This window comes from Lolium perenne, chromosome 5 (assembly GCF_019359855.2).
Source record: "Lolium perenne isolate Kyuss_39 chromosome 5, Kyuss_2.0, whole genome shotgun sequence".
Classification (NCBI taxonomy): Eukaryota; Viridiplantae; Streptophyta; class Magnoliopsida; order Poales; family Poaceae; genus Lolium; species Lolium perenne.
Window position 1 is genome coordinate 187,175,400 of NC_067248.2, and position 26,964 is coordinate 187,202,363.

Consider the following 26,964-nt stretch of genomic DNA (forward strand, 5'->3'; position numbering starts at 1 on the left):
GTGTGTTAGGGACACAAGAGACTTCTTGTATCGTAATTGCAGGGTTGCTTGAGAGGAATATCTTTGACCTCTACCTCCCTGAGTTCGATAAACCTTGGGTGATTCACTTAAGGGAAACTTGCTGCTGTTCTACAAACCTCTGCTCTTGGAGGCCCAACACTGTCTACAGGAATAGAAGCGTGCGTAGACATCAATAGGGGTCAAACCATTTCACTCGTTTGCATCTTCGGCACGGACACAATACCTCCGTGCGGTTATTTTCATACATGTCGATGATCGCGTGTTTTAGATATCTCATCACGACGCTTTCACTCATCTCGATAACCATTATCGCCTGCACGGTAAGATTATATAATTGATTAGAACCATGCATCCGTCGGTAGTTTTCACGGAAAATTTCGGCATGACCTTCCTACATGGTAGGACTTATGAGCGCCAGAAATGTGCCGAAACGGAAACTTAACGAATCAACATTTCGGCGCAACGTTGGCAACTCATTTTCAACGCCAACACACACAAGCACAAACACAACATATATATATATATGACACACACGAGCTTTGCTTCAAATGTCCAATATATATCGATTTCATTTCTCAATTTGTTCATTAATCACCTATTTGTTTGGTATATTCGTCAACGAGATCGAGGCTTCGCGCCGCGACCACGGCGTATGGAAGCCGACTTTCTAGATCTAGATCTGGATTGAGCGGTCAATGCGGGATAGTGGATCTAGATCTACATAGGGGGATGTGGGAGATGCATGTAGGAAGGGAAGATTTGCTCAAAAAATATGATTTTGTTTGGTCAAATTGTCTAAATTGGGGATAGAAATGGGCAAAAATGAGCTGGGTTGGGAGAAGGTTCGGGTTTGTGTGGAGGAGTGAAGTGTAGTGTGTGGGTGTGTGAGTGGCTGGTTGGTGGCTGAAAAATATCTCCCAGGTTACTGCCGGCGCACCTGGACCTGGGTGCGCCGGCAATATAAAGCCCATCCGGCTATATCTGCTCCGGGCCAGGCCCGAGAAACACTGCCGGCGCACCAGCCCAGGGGCGCGCCGGCAATACGAAATTACCGCCGGCGCGCCCCTAGGCTGGTGCGCCGGCAGTGTTTCTCGGGCCTAGCCCGGAGCAGACAAGCCCATGCCAAAAACTATCGCCGGCGCGTCTTTTTCGTCGGTGCGCCGGCAGTAAGCCTGCATCGCCGGCGCGGCCAGAAAGTGGTGCGCCGGCACCACATGCCACCGGCGCGTTCAGGATGGGGTGCGTCGACAACATTTTTTCCACCTATAGGCTTTTGACGAGGTCACTGTCGCTGGGTTCCGCGCTCCCCAAACCTACGAAGAATACAGTTTATTCTCCTTTAAACATTTTGCAACAACTACTTCGGTTGTTTATTACTATGATTAATTTTTTTAGGATACAGCTTGGTTTAGATAAACTTAGGCTCCAAAGCCTGACGGGAATGTCAAATACTCATGGTTGTTATGATAATTTTTCTTTACTCAGGAAATTTTTGCAGCTCCTTGTGACCAACATTTCCTTTTATGTAGAATCATCCTCTGTATGGCGTTGTCAACTTGTTGATTATTTTCGTGCAAACTCATATTTCTTAAAAAAAAATTTGTAAACTAAAGTCCTGTCAAAGGCTTCCTGTTGTCATAAAGTATTATAAAGATTAATGAGGCAGCACATTTGGTGGTGGGGGTGACACCTTGTTACTTTAGATTTTGTGAATGAAGATTTGCTGTATAAATGATAGAATGAAAATAAAAAAAAGTAGCACAAAATGTTTTTATTGATGAATTAATATTATTTAATAATTTATTAATCCGTAGCAACGCAGGGCACTCAACTAGTAATGTTTAATGTTGTTATCTATACCTAATAATAAAGGAGCTAAGGTTTCTGCCAAAATTTTCGTCCAACAATTTTTTGGACCGTTTTACCCTCCCACCAAAGCGCATATAACACCCTGTGCCATTGTACCGGTTCAATCATTTATTTTTGTTTCGCTTAAAACGTTCCGTACGGCGAGTTGAACCACGCCCAGTACAGGCCCGTGGCTTTCCAGTCTAGACCCAGGTCGAGTTCTTCCACAAGCGTTTCTCCCGGATAGAGTTCTTTCCAAACTCAAATCCTGGTGTATTTCCGTTTGATTTCTTGCCCCCTCCTCACGAAAATTTGTCCTTATATACATCATCTCCCCCGCTGGCGATTCCTATACGAATCTTGCCAGATTGCTTGGTTTCTTCACCTATGCGTTTCGTTCAGATCAGGATCCAGAAAAATAGCGGAATCAGGGCGAGGCGAATAGGGTGGCACTGCGAGGCGTCGCCGGTGTGGTGCGCATACAAAAAGCCCCCGACTCACATCCAAAACCAACCGTTCCTGATTGGCGCCGCTGATTTGTACTAGACGAAGCCGCGATTCTGAGCATCCCCGATTCACGTCGCTGATTCCCTAGGGATTCCGAGCGCTTGTCCCCGTGAGGAGCTCAAGCAGAAATTATCGTCACGATCCTGGAGTGAAGACCCGGGATCCGGGGAAGCCTCGCAGCTCGATGGCGCAAATGCCAGCGAAAATCCGGCGCGGGTTGAGCGTTATCCTGCCACATGAGGGCTCACAGCGGAGCTTCTAGAGGGGGATTGATGGCCTTGGCTACAGTGCTTACAGGTAGCGGACGAGTATCGGCTCCCATGCATGGTGAGAGAGAGATCCGCTAAGTTGCAGAATATCTGCTCGCGCACGACCATCTGCTCCCCTCGATCCTGAGAAGAAGCTCCGCTAGGATGCAGAACATCTGCTCGCGCACGACCATCTGCTCCCCTCGATGCTGAGAGGAAGCTCCGCTAGGATGCAGAACATCTTCAGGCTGGCACCCTCTATGCTCTCAACGTCATGTCCTTGGTGTATTCCTGACCGAAGGAAGAACATCTTCTTCAGGCTGCTCCCCTCTGGGCTGTCATCCTCGTGCCCTTGGTTGATTCCTGAGCGAGGAGCTCCATGGCACTCAGACACTTACTGCCAGGTTCCCCGTGATGGGGTCAGCCATGCCAATGAGCTAGCTGATTTGTTTTTATTTGAGCAAACAAATACTCAAGGATCACACTAGAGTAGTGCTATATAAAAGATGCAACGCAGGAGGACAACGGGGATTGTATTTCAAGTCATCTTGATTCCTGAATTCCCGATGTTCAGAGCTACACAAAATTATTCGATTTATGCATCGCTTAGTTGGTATAACCTATTTTTGGAGTGCATCATTTTTTTTCAATCTTCTTTCAGTACTTACAATTGCTACGGGGACTTGCAACCTAGACTTTGTTTGCAAACTGATTTTTCTCACTAAATTGTTGCAGGTAAAGACAAGCGTTCCCCAAAGCAGAGTGCAGCATGGTGCGTCGCATCAGGGACCCGAGGGCGGGGTAGGTTGAAGGCCACTTGGACCTTGATCTAGGGAGACGCAAGGTGCAAGCCGGTGGTGCCCTCAGCCATGTTACAGTGTTGTGCATGCCGACGGTCCCCGGGCTAGGCAGCGCGAGGTGTAGGCCAATGGGTCTTCCAGAGGGAAATTCAAGAAAGGGCAGGGTAGGGTGGCATGTCGTAGCTGGTGAGCAAGAAAAGGGACGAAGCCACAGCGGCGACGCCTCGAAGCTTAGGTTGGTGTCATGAAAAGCAGACGGAGAATCCGTAGCAACGCACGAGCAATTTTCCTATCTATCTCTACTACTATAATGTAGCAGTTTAATTTGAATTCACCATCTCTTCCCAGTTTCCGCCGTAGCACCTTAGAAGTTATTATAGCCGTTGATTTGTTACACAAAAGTACTATCTACCGTTCATCAGGTGTTGCCACAAATAATCCAACGGCTGCCGTGTTCTGGATTCGCCTCTTCCCGTGCGCGCCCAACCAGTCTGCCTCGATCGTGCGTGAACCTGCTAGAAGCTAGCCGAGTTCTCTAAAGAATTACAATTGCTTCACGCTTGTAACCTGGGTGCCGTGTTTTTTTTTCCTTCAGCTGAACTATGATTCGACGTGCACATGGAACTGCACCGTTTGTGGACAGCAACGCATCATGTTGCTGAGCGATCAACACGTGACCATGAGCTATCCCGCCGTGTATTCTGTTTGAGCCTCACTATTGTTTTTTTCCTTTTTTTCTCAGAAAAAGCCTGGCCATATACAGATTTAAATATACTGTTCAGATTGCCTCACGCCGGGTTTGTTAGAATTGGAAGTTTTCCTAATATCCCGGTCCAAAGTTTCACATATCTCCATTTATGTGACGAAGGTTTCTTCAGACAATAAAATCCATATTTTTGTGGACCGGAACTTACAGACTTAGGTGCTCAACAAATAAGAAATGGACAATAACCAAAAATTAAAATAAATTAATTAGCTTCATTGATATGGTTATATTCAAAATGCCAGGTAAGTTTTAATCTTCGGAATTTATATCGCGTACCCATGGCACGACACGATCTCATACAACACTTTTGAAAATGACGGTTGGGTGGAAATTTATGTTTTTTCCAAAAGAAAAGGCTAAGTTACCGGGCCAACCTCGCAACTTCTGTGCGGAGTTTCATGCAGACTTCCACCCAGATGTGCCGCCAAATTAGGGTTATGCTAAATTAGGGTCCTTAATATTTCTACTTACCTAAATTATTTGGGTGACCGCTATCTCTTATCAAGAACTCGCTTAAAGTAGGAAATCAAATTTAATAAAACAATGTTATTACACATAAACACAATATTTTTTAAGAACAAACCATAAACATATACATACTCAGATTGAGCTGTCCATAAAAAAATAGTGTCACTTTGCAAAAGGTTACACTTATATTTTAAATGTAAGGATCTGAGATTGTTATTATTCAGAGCATCATATGTCCTTACTCACTACTTTCTAAATTGTACTCTTCTACTTATATGTCGTAATCGTGCGAAGCACGTGCTACTTACTAGTTAATATACAATAGCGCAACTCCTCCGGGATTCAACAATATCTCACAAATATGCCTGTAAACGGACACGTCCGTGGCGGCCCACCAAATGCGGCTTGTGGCATTTTAAGCTGAACAGGACTCTGCAGCTAGCCCGTTTACTCCCGCCAGGATTAGTGGCCGGCCCGTTGCCCGCCAGCATATCGATCGATGCTGCCTCGTTGCTCGCTGCATTGCACTACTGTGCTAATCATTGATGCCTCGCTGCCTGTCTATTCATGCGTTCAAGGCAATCCTTCCGCTACTCTCTGCTTTTCAACTGCTATTTACATCAGTTTTACAAAAAGTACACACATTGTTGCAATCAACATGACAGCACATATAATGCTTCAGTTTAAACTCTCATAAATCATAATCACTGTCAAGGCAGACAAAACCAAGCTCTATTCTCCAGAAATTATCAATCACTCAAATAATACACACAGAAAGAGAAATGTCAATAATCCTCTCGCACAGATAGACAATGAACAACTGGAAAGAACAGAGTTTCATTTGTATAGAAATAAATCATGGAGTTCCAAAGTGGCAAGCAGGTCTCTTCCTTGTGGAAAATTTGTTGGAGAAGACGCAAGGATTATTAACTACAGTTTTCTTCCTATTGTTTTGGATTTGCCCTTCAATTGGGTCATGAGACAATCTGCATTTAGAACAAGATGACTATATTAGCAATCTCATGGTAGGTACTAGCAGAACAGAAATTCCATAATCTATAGTGAACTACATTAGCAATCTCAAGGTTAGCACCAGCAAGACCAAGAACTTACTTTTGTATCGATAGTTCTCGCAACCTTTACTGCTCTTGAGCTTTCACTTGCACGAGATAGTGACCTTTTGCCCCCACAGACATCTCTGGACCGCTGCGGCTCCCAACAGGGCTCACCGGACTCCTGCAGTTCCCCCACATAAGTCAGTTAAGAATGCATTTAAAGACACTGAGGGTCAAATTAATGTAACCACAACACACATAATGGATAGATTCATAAGGGCAAAATTTCAACCAAAAAGATGTGTCAACAGATTTTGAATGTGTTAACCAAGAACATGCCCCAGACCTACCAAAAGAAACCTATATCTTTGAGATCATATAGGTGCACAACATTCGGATATGGGCTCCTACATTATTCATCACAGTATAAACACAGAATGAAACAGACTAATTTTATAAAAGAGGATTGGCAGTTCCAGTCTCTGTATCAGAGTCCAATACAGCAACAAATAAAATGCAACTTCATGTCAGTATACCGGTTATCTCTTGTCCAATCATTGATCCACAAGAGGATTTGCAGCATGGCTGACATCAACTGCATCATCAGCAGACTAGATAGTATAAGAGTACAAGGACCAAGCTAACCTATAACTCATCACAGATAACAGGTTTGTACTCAAATGACTGAAGCACCATGGTCAAAACTAGATATTCGACAAGCACTACAATCTATGTACAAAAGAAACCTACAGTTTTCAAAAGAAACCTATAGTTTTCAAAAGAAACCTATAGTTTTCAAACGAAACCTATATCTTTCAGATCATATAGGTACACAAGATTTGGATATGGGCGCCTACACTATCCATCACAGAGAGGATGCATATAAACACATAATAAAAAAGAAAGATTTATCAAAGAGGTCATAATGAAACCATACATCTATGTATGCGAAAATCCCTCCAATTATCTGAGAACGGAACTACATACATATCAGCATAGCATGCTTTATTTTTCCTGGACTGTCGTAGTTCACAGTTGGTACTCAAAAACAATAACAGTTGTGCTTAATGAACATTCTGGTGGGCTGATTGTTGTGGAGTCTTTGTAGAGTCGATGGGTCACAGGACATACGATGATGCTGTATACGTGATATCTTAATCAATCTTGGGATGATGTGTGTAAACAAGGGATACCAAATGGAAAAGGAACACGTGATGGTAAACAAAAGTTTAGGTATAAAATTGTTTGCCTGATAGTGGACAGTAGGACTTGTTCTTTTTTTTTAGAAGAGACGATCTAGTGTTAACCAACAACGTAAGTAGTCTGTATCCAGATGTTAAGGAGACAGCAGCAAAACATTAGGAAGCACTCGTTGTCAGGTAGGTCATGATCTCTTGGAATTATAGCCAACTAGTTCACATCTTAGACAAGGGTCAGCAACTAGTGATTCCTACAGAATTCATAGATTGATCTTCGCAGGGTAATTGAACAGAATGATATGAGCATAAATCATTAGATGAGAAACAAAAAACAAACAGAGCTGAATGAGGCATAAATCACCACTTGCTTGATCAACCGGCTCTTCTTCTGCCGAACCAGACTGCCGCCCTTCTCCTCCTCACGGACAAGGACGAGCTCATGCTGTCCCCCATGGATCTCACCGGACACCGGCTGCTCAACGGACGGGATAGAGGCGGCCGGAGAATCCGAGTTCAGGGGAGGAGCAGAGGGATGGGCGGCGGCGGTTGAGCTATTCCTCGGGAGAAGAGTTGGGGGGGGGGGGGGGGGGGGATTGGGCAGCGCCCGACTCCGTCGCCATGGAGGGGGGCACGAGCAGCGGGCGGGCTTGGCGGCGGTAGCGGGGGATCCGTCAGTGGCCGCTACAATTTTTATTTATTTAACGGTGTCTATTTAGCTAGGTAAATGTGATTGGGCTGGTGGCGCCGTTGGCTTCCGTTACCACTTACAGATCTACTCACAGAAATGGTACCACATTGCTAAATATTAGATATACCTATATATATATATATATATGTAAATACATGGCTGGAGAAATCTAGTGATGATTTCAATTTATATCTATGCTAGATTGCCATTTTACTGATACATTGGCATAATCCAGCCAAACCCTATCTTTGAGACCATATATGAAGTGACCAACCTTGCTTGAGGCAAGAGAAAATCTGAAACGGAGATCACTTAATTTGAAAACTTTGAAACCAAGACTATCACCTCCAATACATCATGGGAGGGGCAGACCCATAGATTCTTCGGAGAGCTTTAAAGATGCTGAGAAGAAAGCGGCCACCAAGAAAACCTCCTTTGCAGGCGGCAAGGGGGAGAGGTGGACAGAGGATCCAAAACGATGGCGCACTTGGGCCGCGACTGCTAGGCTGGGCGAGAAGTCCCAATGAAGGAGTCTGTCCATGGCCGATCAGATCGAATCACCATGGTTTCAGAGCACAAGCAAGAGGTAGGGAGGGAGGAGGGGGAAGGGGAGAGGGAGAGGAGAGCCATTTTCGTTTGGTCTTAAGAGCCCTTGTACATGTTACTGCTAGCTAAGTGATAATGGGGATTAATCCATACTCCAAAAAAGAATAACCAATCTAGAGGAAACACTATAAATGCAACAGGAATCAAATCTAGGAAGCATAAAATTAAGCTGCCGAGTAAGAAAGAACACTCTAATAACCATCCAGTCAGATGCTAAAACCAGATTTAATAAATGAAAATGTAAGAAACCAATCAGAACATTGATTATCTAGTTCAAGTACATTATCCATGTGTCCATGTCATATGCCTGCTGTGCAACGAGTTCCATTTTGTAGGGTGATCAAGGTATAAAGAAATAATGTGAATGACACTCGTAGCAGGAAAGCAAATTCAGTGAATTGCCAAAAGGAAAGTATTTATAGGAATAGGAGGCAAACACCTGATTAAGGCGGCAAAACTCTTCAGGTCTGAGGTAAAAAACCACTCCTGCTTTCATTATCACACACATGCGCATGCTGGGAGACTAAAAATTTGAATGCATTGACAATGTCTTCTCACAGCTAACATTACTATTTTGCTTGTGACAACAAAAAGTTAGAACATAATGTCCTAATAGTTATGAGCTATCAAGAAAATATTGTTTTGCTACCATAAGATGGTTTCGTTGCCATCTCAGGCAACTATAACATCATATATATCACAAGAAAAGAATAAACGAAATAATTTATATAGTAACTGCTTGACAGTGAAGAGCACCTTAAGTTCCACACTACAGCTTAATTTTTCTTGGTCAGGTTACTAAATATTACAACCAATGTATTGAACAACGCATATCATTCACGGTTTCTAAATTTCTATAGAAACCGTCAAAATTATTCAAATCCATACATTCAAAACTCATGAAAGATGTCTGAGAAAACTACTCAATCATAGATTTTCTAAATTTCAAAATATACAATCCAGACTGCCATATTTTGAGAATACAGTGCTGTTCTCAAAGATAATAATTGTAGGAATTTATACAAACCTTTGAGCTGCAGCAGCACATCGTATATATTCAAGTCGGAGGCATCATAATCTCAGGTGAGACGTCATCTAGCAGGTCTTGACCGGGATTCCACACAGTAGCGGTTCGCCTTTCCATGTTGTAAACATACAATGCCTTGTCACCAAGCCTCGAGTAATAAATGCAGTTTCCCTTTAAACCAGGTTTTTGTGCACTTAGTGATGCCCCGAAATAGGTAGGATTGACGAAGAACACTCTATCACCAAGCGAATTCACTTCCAGCCAAACCCTTTCTGCCATATCCAGCCTATGAACATGAATAGTCCTAACTTCGGTTCCCAAATCTTGGCAAAAATCCACCTTGAACAACTCCCCGCAAGATTCTACAAAGAATCTATCAACATTAGGATAGGGGTACATAAGACCTGATTTATCACCAACTGCAAATTTGGTGAAAGTAGGAACCGGCATGAATTTCAATACCACAAGATGACCACTGAAATATGTAAAGAATTCGCCCCCAATGGCTGTCAGAATCTGCATTCCTCCAATGACAGCACCACGTCTATCGGAAAGCAAACCTGATTCATAGGTGTGCTTAAACCAACGATTGCCTTCAGGACGGCAATACCACAACACCGTGTCTCTGCAATCTACCACTAGCACAATGCAGTTGGGATCAGTGGGCTTATGCGATAGTAAACATCTGGTTGTGTTTTCTATTAGGAACTCCTCCTCGTCCGCAGGCAGATTAATTTTCTGGCGTGTGAATGGATTCCAAAGAGAGGTCGCACCTGAGTCACGGTGTAAAATGAGAAACCATCCTTGTGGCGTTATCCAGTAAAAGTGGCCTTCCAAATCATCTATTCTTCTGCTTTGCAAATTTCTTTTGGTTATACTGTAAAAATATGCATCGTTTGGCTCGCCAATGTCATCGTCATCCTCATCATAATTACTTTTTTCAGCACCATAGCTCTCTTGGCTTCCACTGCCATCTAGTTCATCCTCCTCAGGCTCATTGTAGTGGCAAAGAAACAATAATAATGGGGCAGTTTCGCTATCCAGCAGATTGGTGTCTTGGATTTGGCTCATTGCTATTTCCAAGTCTGTGTCCTGCATGAAACTTAGGATCAGGCAAATGATGATAAAGGATAAAGGCAGAGATCAAATTCATATGTCAGCGACAGCCTAAGGATTTGACACTTTCTGAAAACAACTATTGACAGACTGTACAGGTTTAGAACAAAAGGAGCAGCTTCATTTTACTTAACTCAAAATCATAGATACAGAAAATGGGACCAGCGCTCAAACATGAATATGCAAGTGTAAACCAAAAAGGGTGAATCACACTTTAAGTACTTCCTTACATTCAGACCTCCAACATATAATGTTATTAATATACAACAGTGCAGGTCCTCGGGGATTCAACAATATATCACAGAAACGGTACCACATTGTTATCAATATACAACAGTGCAAGTCCTCTGCAATGGAGTATTTAGACATGCCTATATCTAAATATATTGCTGGAGAAATCTAGTGCTGATCTCAATTTATATCTATGCTAGATTGCCATTTTACTGATCCATTGGTGTAGAACAAATCTAATCCTCACATATAACTTACTGGTATTTTCAAACAAAATAAATTTAGCATGAGTAGTGTAATAATTTGTACAGATCAAGCAACCATTGCAGTTCAATCCATTGATGGAGCTCTGGCCATTGATATAACAAAATTGATAGTGCTGAATTAGACTCGTGCTCACCTGCCGATCAACAGTCTTCTTAACCTCCTCTTGCTCCTCGACTCCGTTGTGGCAGCTCTCCTTGGACGCTGCATCCACCGGCGGTGCCGAAGGATGGGACCTCTCAAGCAGGAGCACAGCCTGCCTGATCCCGCCAAGCCTCACGTCGTCGGGCGTCTCGTCCATCACCGCGAAGAGCCCCCTACTCTCGCCACTGATCGTGAACCCCACCGCCTCGAGGAGCTCCAGCCCGCCCTCCTTGATCCTAGGGTTCCCGAGCCTAACCTTCCTGTACTTGTCGTTCCCGGGCTCCTTGAGCAGGTTCCCGAGCAGCTTCTTCGCCTCTTCGACGGCGGCCGCGGGCGGGTTGCCTGCGAGGTACGCGGCCGCGGCCGCGCGCGCGCGCGCGCGGGCGGCGGCAGCCGCCGCAAGGCAGCCGTCGAGGTGCTCGTTGACCGCGTGCTCGGAGGAGAAGGCGCCGCCACTTGCATCTTGGCGGTGACAGGAGGAAACGAGCGGGGTGAAATCGGAGGGGCCTGCTGGGCGCGGGGGCTGCTGCTTGGGGGGCGGTCTGGGATTGGGGTTAGGGTTGGAGGAGGCGGAAGGGGAAGGGGAAGGGGAAGGGGAGGAGTCCTTCAAGGATGGGGCAGAGGAGGACGTGACCTCCTTCATGAGATCTTTCATTTTGTTCTTCGCCATGGCTCTGGCGGCGGCCGGCGGCGAGGTGCAGTCGACGGCGGAGGAGGACGGGGGAGGATTGGTGTCTGTGTCACGCCTTAGGCATGCGCAGCCACACCTAGGGAGCCAAAGGAGAAATAAAGGTGGCGCAGGGGTGTGTGTGTTAAGTTAAAGAGTGGGTCCAGGCTATCAGTGTGTAGGCGTGCGTTGTGTGCCTGGCTGCAGGTTATAAGCAGCGAGTGTGTGATTCCTTAAAATCTATATTCTTTAAGATTATTCTAGAGGGGAAGTCTCCTACCGTTAAGAAACGGTAAAAACATCTAAACTCGAAAACGTAAAAGAAGATATAACGATGTGATCAAGTTACCCAACTGAAAACCTCTTTTGATAGTACGTCTATCTATCCTATAATCCGGTCTCCCAACAACCACCTTGAGACCGGTAAAAGTAAAACCTAGCAAGATCATATCTTTGCCTTGCGCATCCCACTTGATCTTGATGAGAACTCTTCAAGCTTCACTCAAGCCGGAATGCGTCACTTGATCATTGTTGCTTCGTGAAGACTCACAAATGCTCCCCCATACACCATGATGGGAAAGCTCCATTGATGCACATCTTCACATGTTCATTATCACCAAATGGACGGCAAGCTTCAAGCATATGATTCTCTTGAGATGCTCAACTTGAACTTTCCCAACTCAACATTGATGACGATTACCACTTGATGTCATCCTCTCATGGGCTATATTAAATCTTACTTTGGATGCATGCCCATGGAAATATATCTAACCCACATAGACAACACAATGGCACATATATGATGGGTTATTTCATAAAGCATAATTGACAAGGCTTACCATACCACATGACTTCACGTGGCACATTCTTCATATTTCATGTGTTGCCCAAACTTGAATCTATTCTTCACTCTTTGTATTGATCAACCTTGTATCTTCTCATGCTCTATCATACTATCTTGAGGTGTATAAAGAATATTATTTGTTTGCGTGCTCTAAATCTTAGTCAACCATAGCTCAACTCATGATACTATCATGACACCGACTTAGAGCCATAACTTGAATTCTTCACTTGGAATCAAACACTCAAGATCTTGATCATTCATTGCTTATCACATAAGCTAGAGCATGGCTAATATTGAGTTCCACATAAGAACTCCATCTTCATTTTTTCTTCTTGATTATATCACATATATGTCTTCAAATCGATAATCTTGATACCAATACTCAAGGTATATCGGCGGAACCTCCACTTCCAGAGTGACAGGCATAGATGCAGGCGAGGGCTTGGTCTTCTTCTTGGGGGGCTTGTTTCCGGCAATTTTGTTGCACAATAAAAAGAGTGTGACACTTAACATATTTTGAGTTAAGTTGCACAAAGAGAGTAATTCGGAAGCTAAGTTTTTACCCAGGCTTGTTGAAGAATCACTCGAGGCTGGCCTGCGAGCTTGTGCTGGTGTCGATTTTCTTGAGGCATTGTTTCTCTTTCTCGGCCTTCTTGGTGGTCGCGGCGCTGGGAGTCTCGCGCGCACGTTTGGGCGCCGACCCGTAGGTTGCGCCCCTCTTCCGCTTTGCGGGAGGAGGGCCCTCAGGAGCTTCCGCGTCGTCGAACGCGGCTTCCGGGTTCGTGTTGCCGGAGTGCGGGACCCAAGTCAGGTTCCCAAGATCCTTTTCCTTCATCACTGCCACACGATCAAGATCATCATCCCAAACTTCTACTTTGACCCACACCCCAGATTTAGTCAGACCAAATCTAGGATATCCAATAACTTGATCAACTGGCAATATGGAGGAAATTTGACCAGATAAGACCACTGAGTGAGCTCCCTGATCTGCCAAGTCCAATTTGTTCTATAGATTCCATCAAACTCTTTGGCCAGCTCTGATTTAGTAATATTCTCTTCCTCTATCAGCACTAAACTACAATTCTTGGTTGTGGTCACACGATTCACCACCACATCTGGAATTTCAATATGGAAAAATCCCAAACCAGTGGTAGCACTTCCTATAACATAGGGTGATTCGTAGCTTTGCAAATGAAACAGAAGGCCTTCTTATCACAGGATTGCTTGAAATGTCCAGGTTCTCCACAGCCCAGGCAGATGGTATCCACATAAGACATCTGATTTGGAATTACCTGAGAGGAAGGCTCCCTATTTCTCAGGTTGTAAGTGGGCATGCCCACGGGTGCCCACTGTTGGAGATATGCCCAAGAGGCAATAATAAAAGTGGTTATTATATATCTTTATGTTTATGATAAATGTTTATATACCATGCTATAATTGTATTAACCGAAACATTGGTACATGTGTGATATGTAAACAACAATGAGTCCCTAGTAAGCCTCTTAACTAGCTTGTTGATTAATAGATGATTAGTTTCATAATCATGAACATTGGATGTTATTAATAACAAGGTTATATCATTATATGAATGATGTAATGGACACACCCATTTTAAGCGTAGCATAAGATCACGTCATTAAGTTATTTGCTATAAGCTTTCGATACATAGTTACCTAGTCCTTTCGACCATGAGATCATGTAAATCACTTATACCGGAAAGGTACTTTGATTACATCAAACGCCACTGTGTAAATGGGTGGTTATAAATATGGGATTAAGTATCCGGAAAGTATGAGTTGAGGCATATGGATCAACAATGGGATTTGTCCATCCCGATGACGGATAGATATACTCTGGGCCCTCTCGGTGGAATGTCGTCTAATGTCTTGCAAGCATATGAATAAGTTCATAAGAGACCACATACCACGGTATGAGTAAAGAGTACTTGTCAGGGGACGAGGTTGAACAAGGTATAGAGTGATACCGATGATCAAACCTCGGACAAGTAAAATATCGCGTGACAAAGGGAATTGGTATCGTATATGAATGGTTCATTCGATCACTAAGTCATCGTTGAATATGTGGGAGCCATTATGGATCTCCAGATCCCGCTATTGGATATTGGTCGGAGAGAGTTCTCACCCATGTCCACATAGTTCGCGAACCGTAGGGTGACACACTTAAGGTTTGATGTTGTAATAGTAGAACTTGAATATGGAATGGAGTTCGAAGTATTGTTCGAAGTCTCGGATGGGATCCCGGACATCACGAGGAGTTCCGGAATGGTCCGGAGAATAAGATTCATATATAGGAAGTCATTTTATAAGTTTGAAAATGATCCGGTGATTTTATGGAAGGTTCTAGAAGGTTCTAGAAAAGTCCGGAAGAAATCACTAAGGAAGGAGGAGTCCCGGAGGGACTCCACCTCCCATGGCCGGCCAACCCTAGAGGGGGATGAAGGAGATATGCCCTAGAGGCAATAATAAAGTGGTTATTATTTATATCTTTATGTTTATGATAAATGTTTATATATCATGCTATAATTGTATTAACCGAAACATTAGTACATGTGTGATATGTAGACAACAAAGAGTCCCTAGTATGCCTCTTAACTAGCTTGTTGATTAATGGATGATTAGTTTCATAATCATGAACATTGGATGTTATTAATAACAAGGTTATATCATTGTATGAATGATGTAATGGACACACCCAATTAAGCATAGCATAAGATCTCGTCATTAAGTTATTTGCTATAAGCTTTCGATACATAGTTACCTAGTCCTTATGACCATGAGATCATGTAAATCACTTATACCGGAAAGGTACTTTGATTACACCAAATGCCACTGCGTAAATGGGTGGTTATAAAGGTGGGATTAAGTATCCGGAAAGTATGAGTTGAGGCATATGGATCAACAGTGGGATTTGTCCATCCCGATGACGGATAGATATACTCTGGGCCCTCTCGGTGGAATGTCGTCTAATGTCTTGCAAGCATATGAATAAGTTCATAAGAGACCACATACCACGGTACGAGTAAAGAGTACTTGTCAGGAGACGAGGTTGAACAAGGTATAGAGTGATACCGATGATCAAACCTCGGACAAGTAAAATATCGCGTGACAAAGGGAATTGGTATCGTATGTGAATGGTTCATTCGATCACTAAAGTCATCGTTGAATATGTGGGAGCCATTATGGATCTCCAGATCCCGCTATTGGTTATTGGTCGGAGTGAGTACTCAACCATGTCCGCATAGTTCGCGAACCGTAGGGTGACACACTTAAAGTTGGATGTTGAAATGGTAGAACTTGAATATGGAATGGAGTTCGAATATTTGTTCGGAGTCCCGGATGAGATCCCGGACATCACGAGGAGTCCCGGAATGGTCCGGAGAATAAGATTCATATATAGGAAGTCATTTTATGTGAATTAAAATGATCTGAAAGGTTCTATGGAAGGTTCTAGAAGGTTCTAGAAAAGTCCGGAAGAAACCACCAAGGAAGGCGGAGTCCCGGTGGGACTCCACCTCCCATGGCCGGCCAACCCTAAGGGGGAGGAGTCCCAAGTGGACTCCCCAAGGGGGGCCGGCCACCCCCTCCCAAGGACGGTGGAACTCCCACCTCTAGTGGGAGTCCTAGCTTGGGTAGGTTTCATGAGTTATGGAAGGTTTTGGTTTGGGGTCTTATTCGAAGACTTGTAGACCAACTCTTGGGTGTTCCACCTATATAATGAGGGCCAAGGGGAGGGGGCCGACCACCCCAACAACACCAAGGTGGCCGCACCACCTAGATGGCCGGCGCCCCCCTCTCCCAAACCCTAGCGGCCTCTCTCCTCCACCACATCCCGCACGCTTAGCGAAGCTCCACCGGATTTCTCCACCACCACCGACACCACGCCGTCGTGCTGTCGGATTCAAGAGGAGCTACTACTTCCGCTGCCCGCTGGAACGGGAGGTGGATGTCGTCTTCATCAACAACCGAACGTGTGACCGAGTACGGAGGTGCTGCCCGTTCGTGGCGCCGGTGATCAAGATCTTCTACGCGCTTTTGCAAGCGGCAAGTGAACGTCTACCGCAGCAACAAGAGCCTCATCTTGTAGGCTTTGGAATCTCTTCAAGGGTGAGACTCGATAATCCCCTCGTTGCTACCGTCTTCTAGATTGCATCTTGGCTTGGATTGCGTGTTCGCGGTAGGAAATTTTTTGTTTTCTATGCAACGTTATCCTACAGTGGTATCAGAGCCGTGTCTATGCATAGATGGTTGCACGAGTAGAACACAATGGTTTTGTGGGCGTTGATGCTCTTGTTATCTTTAGTTTGAGTACTTTGCATCTTTGTGGCATAGTGGGATGAAGCGGCTCGGACTAACTTTACATGACCGCGTTCATGAGACTTGTTCCTCGTTCGACATGCAACTTGTATTGCATAAGAGGCTTTGCGGGTGTCTGTCTCTCCTACTATAGTGAAGATTCAATTTACTCTTCTATTGAAAACATTAGTATCAACGTTGTGTTTCATGTTCGTAGGTAGATTAGATCTCTCTCGAAAACCCTAAACCACGTAAAATATGCAAACCAAATTAGAGACGTGTAACTTGTTTTTGCAGGGTTTGGTGATGTGATATGGCCATAATGTGATGATGAATATGTATGAGATGATCATTATTGTATTGTGGCAACCGGCAGGAGCCTTATGGTTGTCTTTAAATTTCATGTTGAGTAGTATTTCAAAGTAGTTGTAATAGTTGCTACATGGAGGACAATCATGAAGACGGCGCCATTGACCTTGACGCTACGCCGACGATGATGGAGATCATGTCCGTGCTTTGGAGATGAAGATCAAAGGCGCAAAGACAAAAGGGTCATATCATATCACATATGAACTGCATGTGATGTTAATCCTTTTTATGCATCTTATTTTGCTTAGATCGCGACGGTAGCATTATAAGATGATCCCTCACTAAAATCTCAAGATAATAAAGTGTTCATCCTTAGTAGCACCATTGCCAAGACTTGTCGTTTCGAAGCATCTCGTGATGATCGGGTGTGATAGAATCAACAAGTGCATACAACGGGTGCAAGACAGTTTTGCACATGCGGATACTAAGGTGGCCTTGACGAGCCTAGCATGTACAGACATGGTCTCGGAACACGTGATACCGAAAGGTAGAGCATGAATCATATGGTTGATATGATGAACACTTTGAGTGTTCGCCATTGAAATCACACCTTGTCTCGTGATGATCGGACTTAGGTGCGGTGGATTTGGTTCGTGTGATCACTAAGACAATGCGAGGGATATTGTTTTGAGTGGGAGTTCACCTAGATTTTTAATTATGTTGAATTAAAATTTGAACTCAATTTGTCATAAACTTAGTCTAAACTTTTGCAAATATATGTTGTAGAGATGGCGTCCCCAATCAATTTTAACCAGTTCCTAGAGAAAGAAAAACTTAAGAGCAACGGTAGCAGCTGTGGTGACCCAGCGTACCACTGCATGGTGTAGTACACAAGTCGTTGACATAACACAAGTGAAACACCGTTCCACCCATATTACATCTCTCAGAGTGGTACAACAGAAACATATGCGAGTCCAAGGTATGTCTATAGAAGTACACACGAACTGTTTACATAAGATCCACACAACCTCCTACTTTACAGTGAGGTAAAACTTCAAATAAAGCTCCAGAAGAATGACTCGTAGTCTATCTTATTGCCAACTCAAGTTTAAGAGCTAATTGGCTTGCTATAGAAATCTAGCTACTTAGGTGTTATGATTAGGGAAAGGTTCCCTTCTATTACTAGTCTAGGTTTTCATTATAGCTGATGCGGAAGTTGACTCCATTGACTTCTTTGATTGGATTCTTCATCTTGTTGCAGTTGACTCCTTTGTCTTCAAGTTCCACGGTAGTTTCTCCTTCGGTGCATTGATCTAAGAAGGGGGTTCAAATGGGATAGAATGAGTACGAGCGTACTCAGCAAGTTCATATTAGGAAATATGTGTATCATGCACTAGCTACAGCCATAGACCAGAAAGTCATAGGCCAATGCAAGTTTTCATAAACATTTCTTCAAAAGGTTTATTTTATTCTGAAAACTATGCCCGTCAGTCTTCACAGATTGAACAGAACTTCGTGGAGTTCCTTTCCTGCCGCGTTCGCAGTTCCCTTCCCGGAACAGGGAGTGACAGTCACAATTCTTGATACCCTCTGCAGAGGTGTGTTACTTTACCCCACAAGAGATCTTAACCATGTTGCCGGCCGAGAGTATGTCCCCGTCCACACTTCCTTTGGTGTAAGGCCCTGTATAAGATCCAAGCCAATCACTGCCTTCTCCGCGACCCTGCAAACCCACCCTTTTGTCCAACCGTACACCTCCAGTAGACTTCCCCCGATAATACGGCTTTACTCATGGTGTACTCCGGACAATCCATCATAGATCGTAGAGCTTATCATCACTAATGGATGGGGATTTAAAAGGCTATCCCAACCTACGGCAGTGCCTCCAACACCCCGCCGGCTCTACCAATCCGTTGGCGTGCAGAAGGGAAAAGATACAGCTGACTTCCCCAGAGCCATTATAGATCTTATGGATAACGCGATATGTACGGCGCTAGAATCACTGGACGGCATTGGTACTTAGTCCTAGATGAGTAGTACCCATGCAATGGAACCTCCACCATATCAACACATACCATGGTTCCATTGCCCACCACATAGTCATATTCATAATTGTAAAATAATACTTTGCTTTTCAATGCATGAGTGATAAGTATAGTACTTTGCATATAGTTTGATACAAATAATCAAATGACATGAGCAAGCGATGAACTTGCCTTTCTTGACTGCAAGATTATGCAGGCAAAAGCTTCGATACGTGATAACTCCAAATGCTGAAATATCATCATCGTCCGGTAAGGACAATGTTTAAAGAACTGGCAAAGATGCTATAATGCATAGAATGAGATGCAATCGTCCCGAGCGTAACCTAACCTCGATGATTTAGGATGTATGAGTTGTAAAGATTTCTTTAGGGTTGGTTGCACTTTTATAATGGTTCTCAAACAAGGTTCTTATTAGGGTTTGGTTATATTAGCATCATATCCAAGTGATATAAGACATCATAACAATTACACACATAAAGAATAGTGATGGAATAATATGTAAAGAACAGTTGTCAATTTTAAGTTCTACAGATCATGGTTGATGATTACTTATACTATACTTCAAAAGAATAACTTTTGAGGAACATGTTGTTTAAGAACTAATAAGTATTTCAAATAAGAACTATGGCTTCTATGGTTTGACTAATATTTGTACTTCAAAAGAATAACTGTTGAAGAACAGGTTAATTAAGAATATGAACTATTATATATAGGTGCTATGGCTTTCTAGGGTTTACTATTGAATTCATTTAGTTCTTGGATAGGAACTAGTTGGGTTCTTAAGTTGAATTGGTTCTATATACAACAAGTATGGGCAGGTTTATTACTATGGTTGATTATGATATCATATCAAAGGATGGTTATCCAGATGGTTCTATAAATTAGCTACTAGGGTTTGATGATTGAGGTTGACCTTAATGGTATGGTATATAGGATAGTGGTTAGTGGTACTAATTCAATTAACTAGTTAGGTTTTATATCTAGGTGGCACTTAGGGAATCATATAGGTTTCAATTAAGAATAGGGACATGAAATGACAAGCTCATGTGAATTGGTTTTATGTGGATGGATCATGATTATGCATTCATTGGTTATTTATCAAGGTTCTACATGTAAAGTTGAGGTTTATATAATCATATGGGCTAAACCCCTAGGGTTTTAGGTTTGCAACTACTATGGATGAACACATAAAATAAGGAGATCAATGTTCTTATTAATATTAGAACTAGGGTTTCTACATTGATACAATTCTTAAACTAATAATTGTCAATAGAGATGTGGTCACTAATTACTTTGAAACAAAATTAATAATTGTTTGATATTTTATTAATTTTCACAAGACTTAATAATTAGGGTAACCCTTATTTAGATTTAATTTAGAAATCAGGGTTTAATAATTGTTATTAGGTTTAAAATATTTAACTTGTTAACTAAAGATGTTTAAGTAAATAAGTTTTGATTTAAAAAAATAATATTGGCTTATAATATTTTCTTGAGTTATTACTATTTAAAGAAAATAGAAAATAGTAATTTGCAAATTAGGGTTTATGAATTATCACTAATATTTAAGTGGATGCAATTATGATAAAGAAAATTAATCTTAACATTTTAATTAGTTACTGAATAGTTAAAATTAAATTTTGAAACTTCACTAATTATTGAATTCAAATTGTATCTTTAAATAAATGAAATGGCATAATTAATAAGGTTAAAAAATAAATGAATTTTGATTTTGACACACATTTTTGTTTTATATTTTATTTGAATAGGGTTTATTTTTGTGAGCATTTTGATATATTATATATCTTTTTCTGAGTTGAAATGAAATTTCTATGATTTTGCAAAGTTTCAGACATTTACTGGAATTTGAAATAAAACGAAAATGCTAAATGTACCGAGACAGTTCTAGCCACACAGACTGACGAGTGGGTCCTTTGACCAGTCAACTTCCACGCGGACAGAAGACCATGTCAAAGATGCTGACGGGGCAGGGACACGTCACCCTCGCCGGAGAACACGCCGGTGAACGACGGCGACGGCGCTACAGGGCACTATAGACGATGGTTTGAAGTGGGTTCGAACCGTGACTCGATACGGAGTACTTGAGCATGAACGCCACCACCTAAAGGTCGCCGGAGCTACTCCGGTGAACTCGACTGCGGCGGCGCGGCTCGGCCAATATGCAAAGTAGAGCTAGAATGCACGATAGGAAGCAAGAGCTGGCTCTACAGACGCGCAAACTCACCCTCGGTATGCTGGTGAAGTCGGCGACGATGATTGTTGATGGAGACGATGGCGATTGGCGATTTCCCGACGAACTCGAGTGAAAGGGAATGGCTTGATTCCGGCGATAGGGACCTCCCCTTGATGCTGGGCTCCTCCCAGATGCTCTCCTCGATGATGCGCACCTCCACGACCAAGCGACAGCCTCCGGGGTGACTCCAGTCGACGGCACCGTGGTGGTCACCGGCGATAGCTCTCAGATGATTGGGGGATTTTTAGGAAGCGAAAAGGAAATTGAAAAGGCCTCGGAGGATCAGGGTTCTTCGGCGGTCCTCCGCGTGCTTTTATAGGCTCGGAGATGGTCAGCAATGGCGACACGACGACGATGACCGGCGCAGATGGAAGATTGGTTACCAGCATGATTCGAGCGCGAATCTTAGCGCAAGTGGATAGGACGGATGCGAGAGAGGTTCAGCGAAGCTCTGGGTGTGCCTGCAGCGTCCGGGGCAAGCTTATCGTCGACGAGGTCGTGGCCTACTGGCTCTTCTTTGCGCTGTCGACGCCGTAGAAGAAGACGACGATGATGAATGACCACGCACGAGTTTTAAAGCAAACGAAGCGGTATGGTGGTCGTGGGTCGACTTCGTTCGTGGGCTGGGCTAGTTCTGGGCTGCACCGTGGGCTGCTGCGGTCCACCAGGTAAGCTTCTCTCTCTTTCTATTTTAATTTTCTGTTTTCTATTTTCTGGTTTGAATTTGATATTTGAATTCAAATTGATTTCTGTTTGTTTTTGCAGGTCCTAATTTATGTGAACATCAAAACAATTTGATAATAATACTCACTGTGTTGTTGTGTTCAAACAAATATTTAACCTTAGATCAAATTTGTGTTGTTGTGAGAAGTATTCTAAATTTCAAGTAGATATGGGTTAAGTGTTTGTCTCAAATACTTTCATTTAGAAACCAAATATATTCAAATGGTTTGAAAATTAATAACATGTGCAAGTGAACACATGTTTAGGTTTGCTAATGTGCTTGATAACATTGATTGTTCATATTTATTTTAATTATGGCTAGGGTTTAGCAAATGGTAAAGGAAATGTGATTGGTTCATGATTTTATGTGAATAATGGTTCTTAGGGTTTAAGAATTTGATGATGCTTCATTAATTGAAGTATAAAATAGGCATGAGGCATGGCAGGGTTCTAATTATAATCCAAAGTAATGCATGGGTTGGAATTCAAATGTAATTTAGGGTTTAAGTAGTGATTCCAAATGTGATACACAACTAGGATTAGAATATGAGTAATAGTTAGGGTTATGTTTCACTAGTGGAACATGGCTCTCATCTACAAGATTAAAGGTTGGTTTAAACAAGTAAGATGTAATACTACCCTAGAATTCTCTAGGATAGACATGGATATGGTTAGCATCTATAACCTCACTCACTTTCAATGTCTTTTAATAATCTAAGGTCCTACTCAAGATATGATGATATGATCCTCTAAATATATGGTTTGCCTAGGAATTCTACCTTGGTATTTTTTGTAGCTTGTTCTTCAGGAAATCTGATAAACCTACATCTTGTGGTATGCCTCCACCTCCTAGCTTCTTCGTCTTGATCCTAGCTAATTCACATGGAGTGGCTCTATGTGTTTGTTCCCATGTATCATGGTACTTGATGAGCAAATGGATGAAGGGTGTGGCTCTATTTATAGGCTTGGGCAAGCTCTAGCATCATGACACATAGGTGGTGACTATTGTGTTGGTTAGATGACTAGGGTGCTTGGTTGTCATGCCCTTATCCATAGCAATCCTTTGAGCATGAGGTGGCATAGCTTGGAAAGCAAGTCATGTAGATATTTTCATCCTATGTGGCATATATTATTATCCTCTCCTATGATTTATTTCTGAATAGCCAAGTGGCATTTGCTACTAAATATCTTGTGGATGGTTTTATTATTGTGGATGAGTCACTATATCATATTGGATTGGATTTATATTATAATATTGATCAAAAGATCAAGGTTGAAGGTTATTCCTCAAATTTGGATAGTTGGTTTTGATTTCACCAAGGCATGATCATATGAGTTTCAAAATACTCATAGTCAGTTTGATTCAAATAGTTTGAACTATAAATCGTAATGTAAATGGATTTAGTTTTATGATATTTCATATACTTAATAAGTTATGATTTAAATAAGAATGTGTGGCTTTTATGCACTTTAGACCCTGTGGTTTACCTTATTTGGTAATAAGTTTAGAAGGGAATTAATTTACACCCGAAGGTAGTTGCTAACTTTTAAGTGTTAATAAGTTAGGGTTTGATTCTTAAAGAATGTGTTGTTGTAAAACTAATTCCATTTGATCTAATCCATAGATCAAATCATCTCTACCCAAAACAAGGTTTTAGCAAAGATCACAGTGAAGTTTATAGCGCTTGACTTGATGATCTACTTCAATTCCAGCAAGTCAAGTGAAACTTCAGTTACTGTGGTAAGTTTTATTTGAAGCGCGAAAATTCCCCGGATTTTCTATGCATGAATGCAATGCACACTTTGGTGTTCTCTCATTTTATTGCCTCTAAACCTGGGATATTACAGCCTCTCCCCCTTAAACTAAACTTCGTCCCGAAGTTCGAATGCTCTCATGTTTCGGAATTGTTGAAATGTCTTGAACAAATCACAATCCTTTTAAACCCCCTAGTGATCTCATTAGATATAATTGAATATATCCCTTGTCCAGATCCTTCATGTAGTCTTCTAATGTCTGGCACTGATACTTTCTTATATTCTATGATTTCTTCCAACACTTTAAGCTTATAGGTTTGCCCTCCAAAAATTCTTCGATTAGGACATCTTATTGTGTTAATGGCCTTTACTAATGGTTGTGGTGACATCTTCCTATTTGGGTACTCAAAGCTTGGTTCTACCAGCTGCGGTAATCCAGCTGCGATGTAATATGGCACTATGGTATACCAGCTGCGATACTCAAACCTTAATTCTAAAGGATTTGTTTAAAGTAAGGTATTGTTGTCCCTTACTACCATAACGAAAGTAATGGTACTTAGTAAGGTATTTACAATAAGCATGGTCCTGGTGGTTTATTCCTACGAATGGATTAGACTCATTTAGTCCATCCAATCATGGCTTCTAGTTTATGCTAGTTATCTTCCTTTTGGTTTCTTTAGGTTCCATGAAAGGAATCTTTCTAATAATAATTAGTTTTGGTATGGTCAAATCCTTTTTGTTTCCTTAGACTTTAATTGTCCTCCGATATTTTCTTCATCCAACTTCATCATCTTAAACTTACTTGAGTTCTCTTGGTTTCGAGTAATTACAATTACCCACTCAAGTTAAGGTCTAACCCTTACTTCCTCGAGATATGAACCTCGGCTTCTGGTCTGACATCCTCCTGAGAGTACTATTATATGGGTAGTTCCCAACAACCTTATAAAAATAAGATTGGACTTCCTCTCAGTTCGGACCTTCTTCTTGGTCCATCATACTCCGAATATCATATTTCAATACTTCTCCTTCAGCCTTCCTCTCCCCCTTGGAGTTTACTAATGATCTTCAAACTTCCTTTCTTCTAATCATTAAACTCCAAGGTTAAAAGATTAGTCTTGGACTAGCTTATAGTTTGTACTTTTCTAGAGTCTCATGAAGAATTCTTTGCGGTGTATCCACACAGTTGTGAGTATCCGATGCGAATCCTCCGACTAAATATTTATTAGCTATGGAATACCAGCTGTGAAATACTAGCTGCGGAATCCCCCTTTCTTTTAGGGTAAAGAAATGTTCAGGCTGTGGGCTATCTGGTACCAGCTGCAGACTACCTAGTACCAGATGTGGCTTATTGGATACCAGCTGTGGCTATGTTATGATTCTAGTCAATATCTACTTACCAGCTGTGGCTACTTACATAGTTTTGGTTAAGATATACCTCACTTTACATTCTTTCTCTTCATGGTTATCCTATATCAGCTGTGGTCTTATGATACCAGCTGCGACTTCACTTGTCTATTTTCCTTCTTCTAGGGTTTGTTTTGCAAGATAACCACTTATGGATACTATGAAAATAGTATTGTAAGTGACTCTACTTGCAATCCCTTCTTCCATAATGAATATGGCTCTACTTCTTCTGCTCCATATTCACTATTTTCCTCACTTTCATGATACTTCCATGTTGAAGTACCCCTTGATTAAGGATAAAAGTGAGTTTTAATTGGTCCTTCCTTCAGATTGTTGTGGTTGCTTCCCACCACTTTACTTCCTTCTTCTAGTGAACCTTCATTTTGACTTCAAAATCTTCGGAATTCGTCACTTCCTTACACGAATACCTTTACCCCCTAGACCTATAACATCAAGTAAGAGCTTGATATTGCAACATGCATTTGCATATCAAAGTCAAACTTCATGTATGGATCTAGTCAATCAATGAAAATCCAATAAAATCCAAGAAAATCCAGCTTTGTGTTCATAATACACATCCTTATATGCCTGAATATAATAGTTGGGTAAGACATCCCTAAACATCAGGATCAGATGTGTAGTATATAACACCACATAAGATAGGTTTAGGTTGTGATACTTAGCACGAATACGTGAATTTCTACTATTTGTCTCAACATTTATCTTAATTGCACATTTGCAATCAAATAAACTTGAGCAAATTGGGCTAGGATAGTTGTGATTGATCTAATTTCCTTGGGAAGTGCTAACTTAACTTTAATTCAATTGAAACTAAACTCACATGATCTCTTGAAACTATAACATGGCTACTCTAAACACATGATTGTTTAGAATATACCACCTATAACTCTAGGATTTCTCTATGTGATATGCTCTAAATAAGCCTTCTTTAAATTAAAGACTAAGGTTCTAACATACTTGGTACAGTTATTAGGATTTTAAGGCCTAAGCTTTCGAACTATTCCCTAAATCCTACTCCTTATCACACTCTTGTAATTCACTTGTGATGTTCTACTCCCTCACATCATGATTCTCAAGTGAATCATATATGATTACCAACTTTACCATGAAAAGTAAACTTGTATAACTCCTATCACTATTCCTTACCTCCTATGATTGACTCATCATAGGTACATACTACCTCATATTACTTACCTATATTACTTAACATCAGTCATTTGGCATTTTAAATGACTCTTACTTCACCATAACATGACTTGGTATACATCTTCCAATAGGATATCTTCCTTATGGTTGTATCCTCTCTTTGGACTACCATGTGTTGTATACCAACGGTGGTCTACTACCACCCATTATCTTAAGCTTCAATGGTGTTCTAATTATTTGGAATGAAGCAAGATAACTAACTAACTTTACTTAAGAATATAGATTAGAAGGATTGACTCAAGTGTGTCAGGATTATTCTCAAGTGAATACCCATCTCAAGTCAAAAGAATAGTTGGTTTAGCATAGTTGGCTTAACTAAGATACTTCCTATAGACACTACCAAACCTATAGGTCTCCTTTAAAGGGTGTTAATCCTAGGGTCAAAGCATTGGCTCTGATACCAGCTGTGGTGACCCAGCGTACCACTGCATGGTG

At 41.9% G+C, this 26,964-nt stretch overlaps 1 protein-coding gene across 1 annotated transcript; it reads right to left on the minus strand.

Moving 5' to 3' along the window:
- Positions 1-5,329: 5,329 nt before the first annotated feature.
- LOC127301252 (uncharacterized) lies at positions 5,330-11,728 on the minus strand. Its single transcript, XM_051331469.2, has 4 exons — positions 10,981-11,728; positions 9,234-10,325; positions 5,772-5,894; positions 5,330-5,644 (listed from the first exon to the last, which is right to left on the minus strand). Exons 1-2 carry the CDS (start codon positions 11,656-11,658, stop codon positions 9,264-9,266), a joined length of 1,740 nt encoding a protein of 579 aa, XP_051187429.1. The 5' UTR covers positions 11,659-11,728; the 3' UTR covers positions 5,330-5,644; positions 5,772-5,894; positions 9,234-9,263.
- Positions 11,729-26,964: the final 15,236 nt, after the last annotated feature.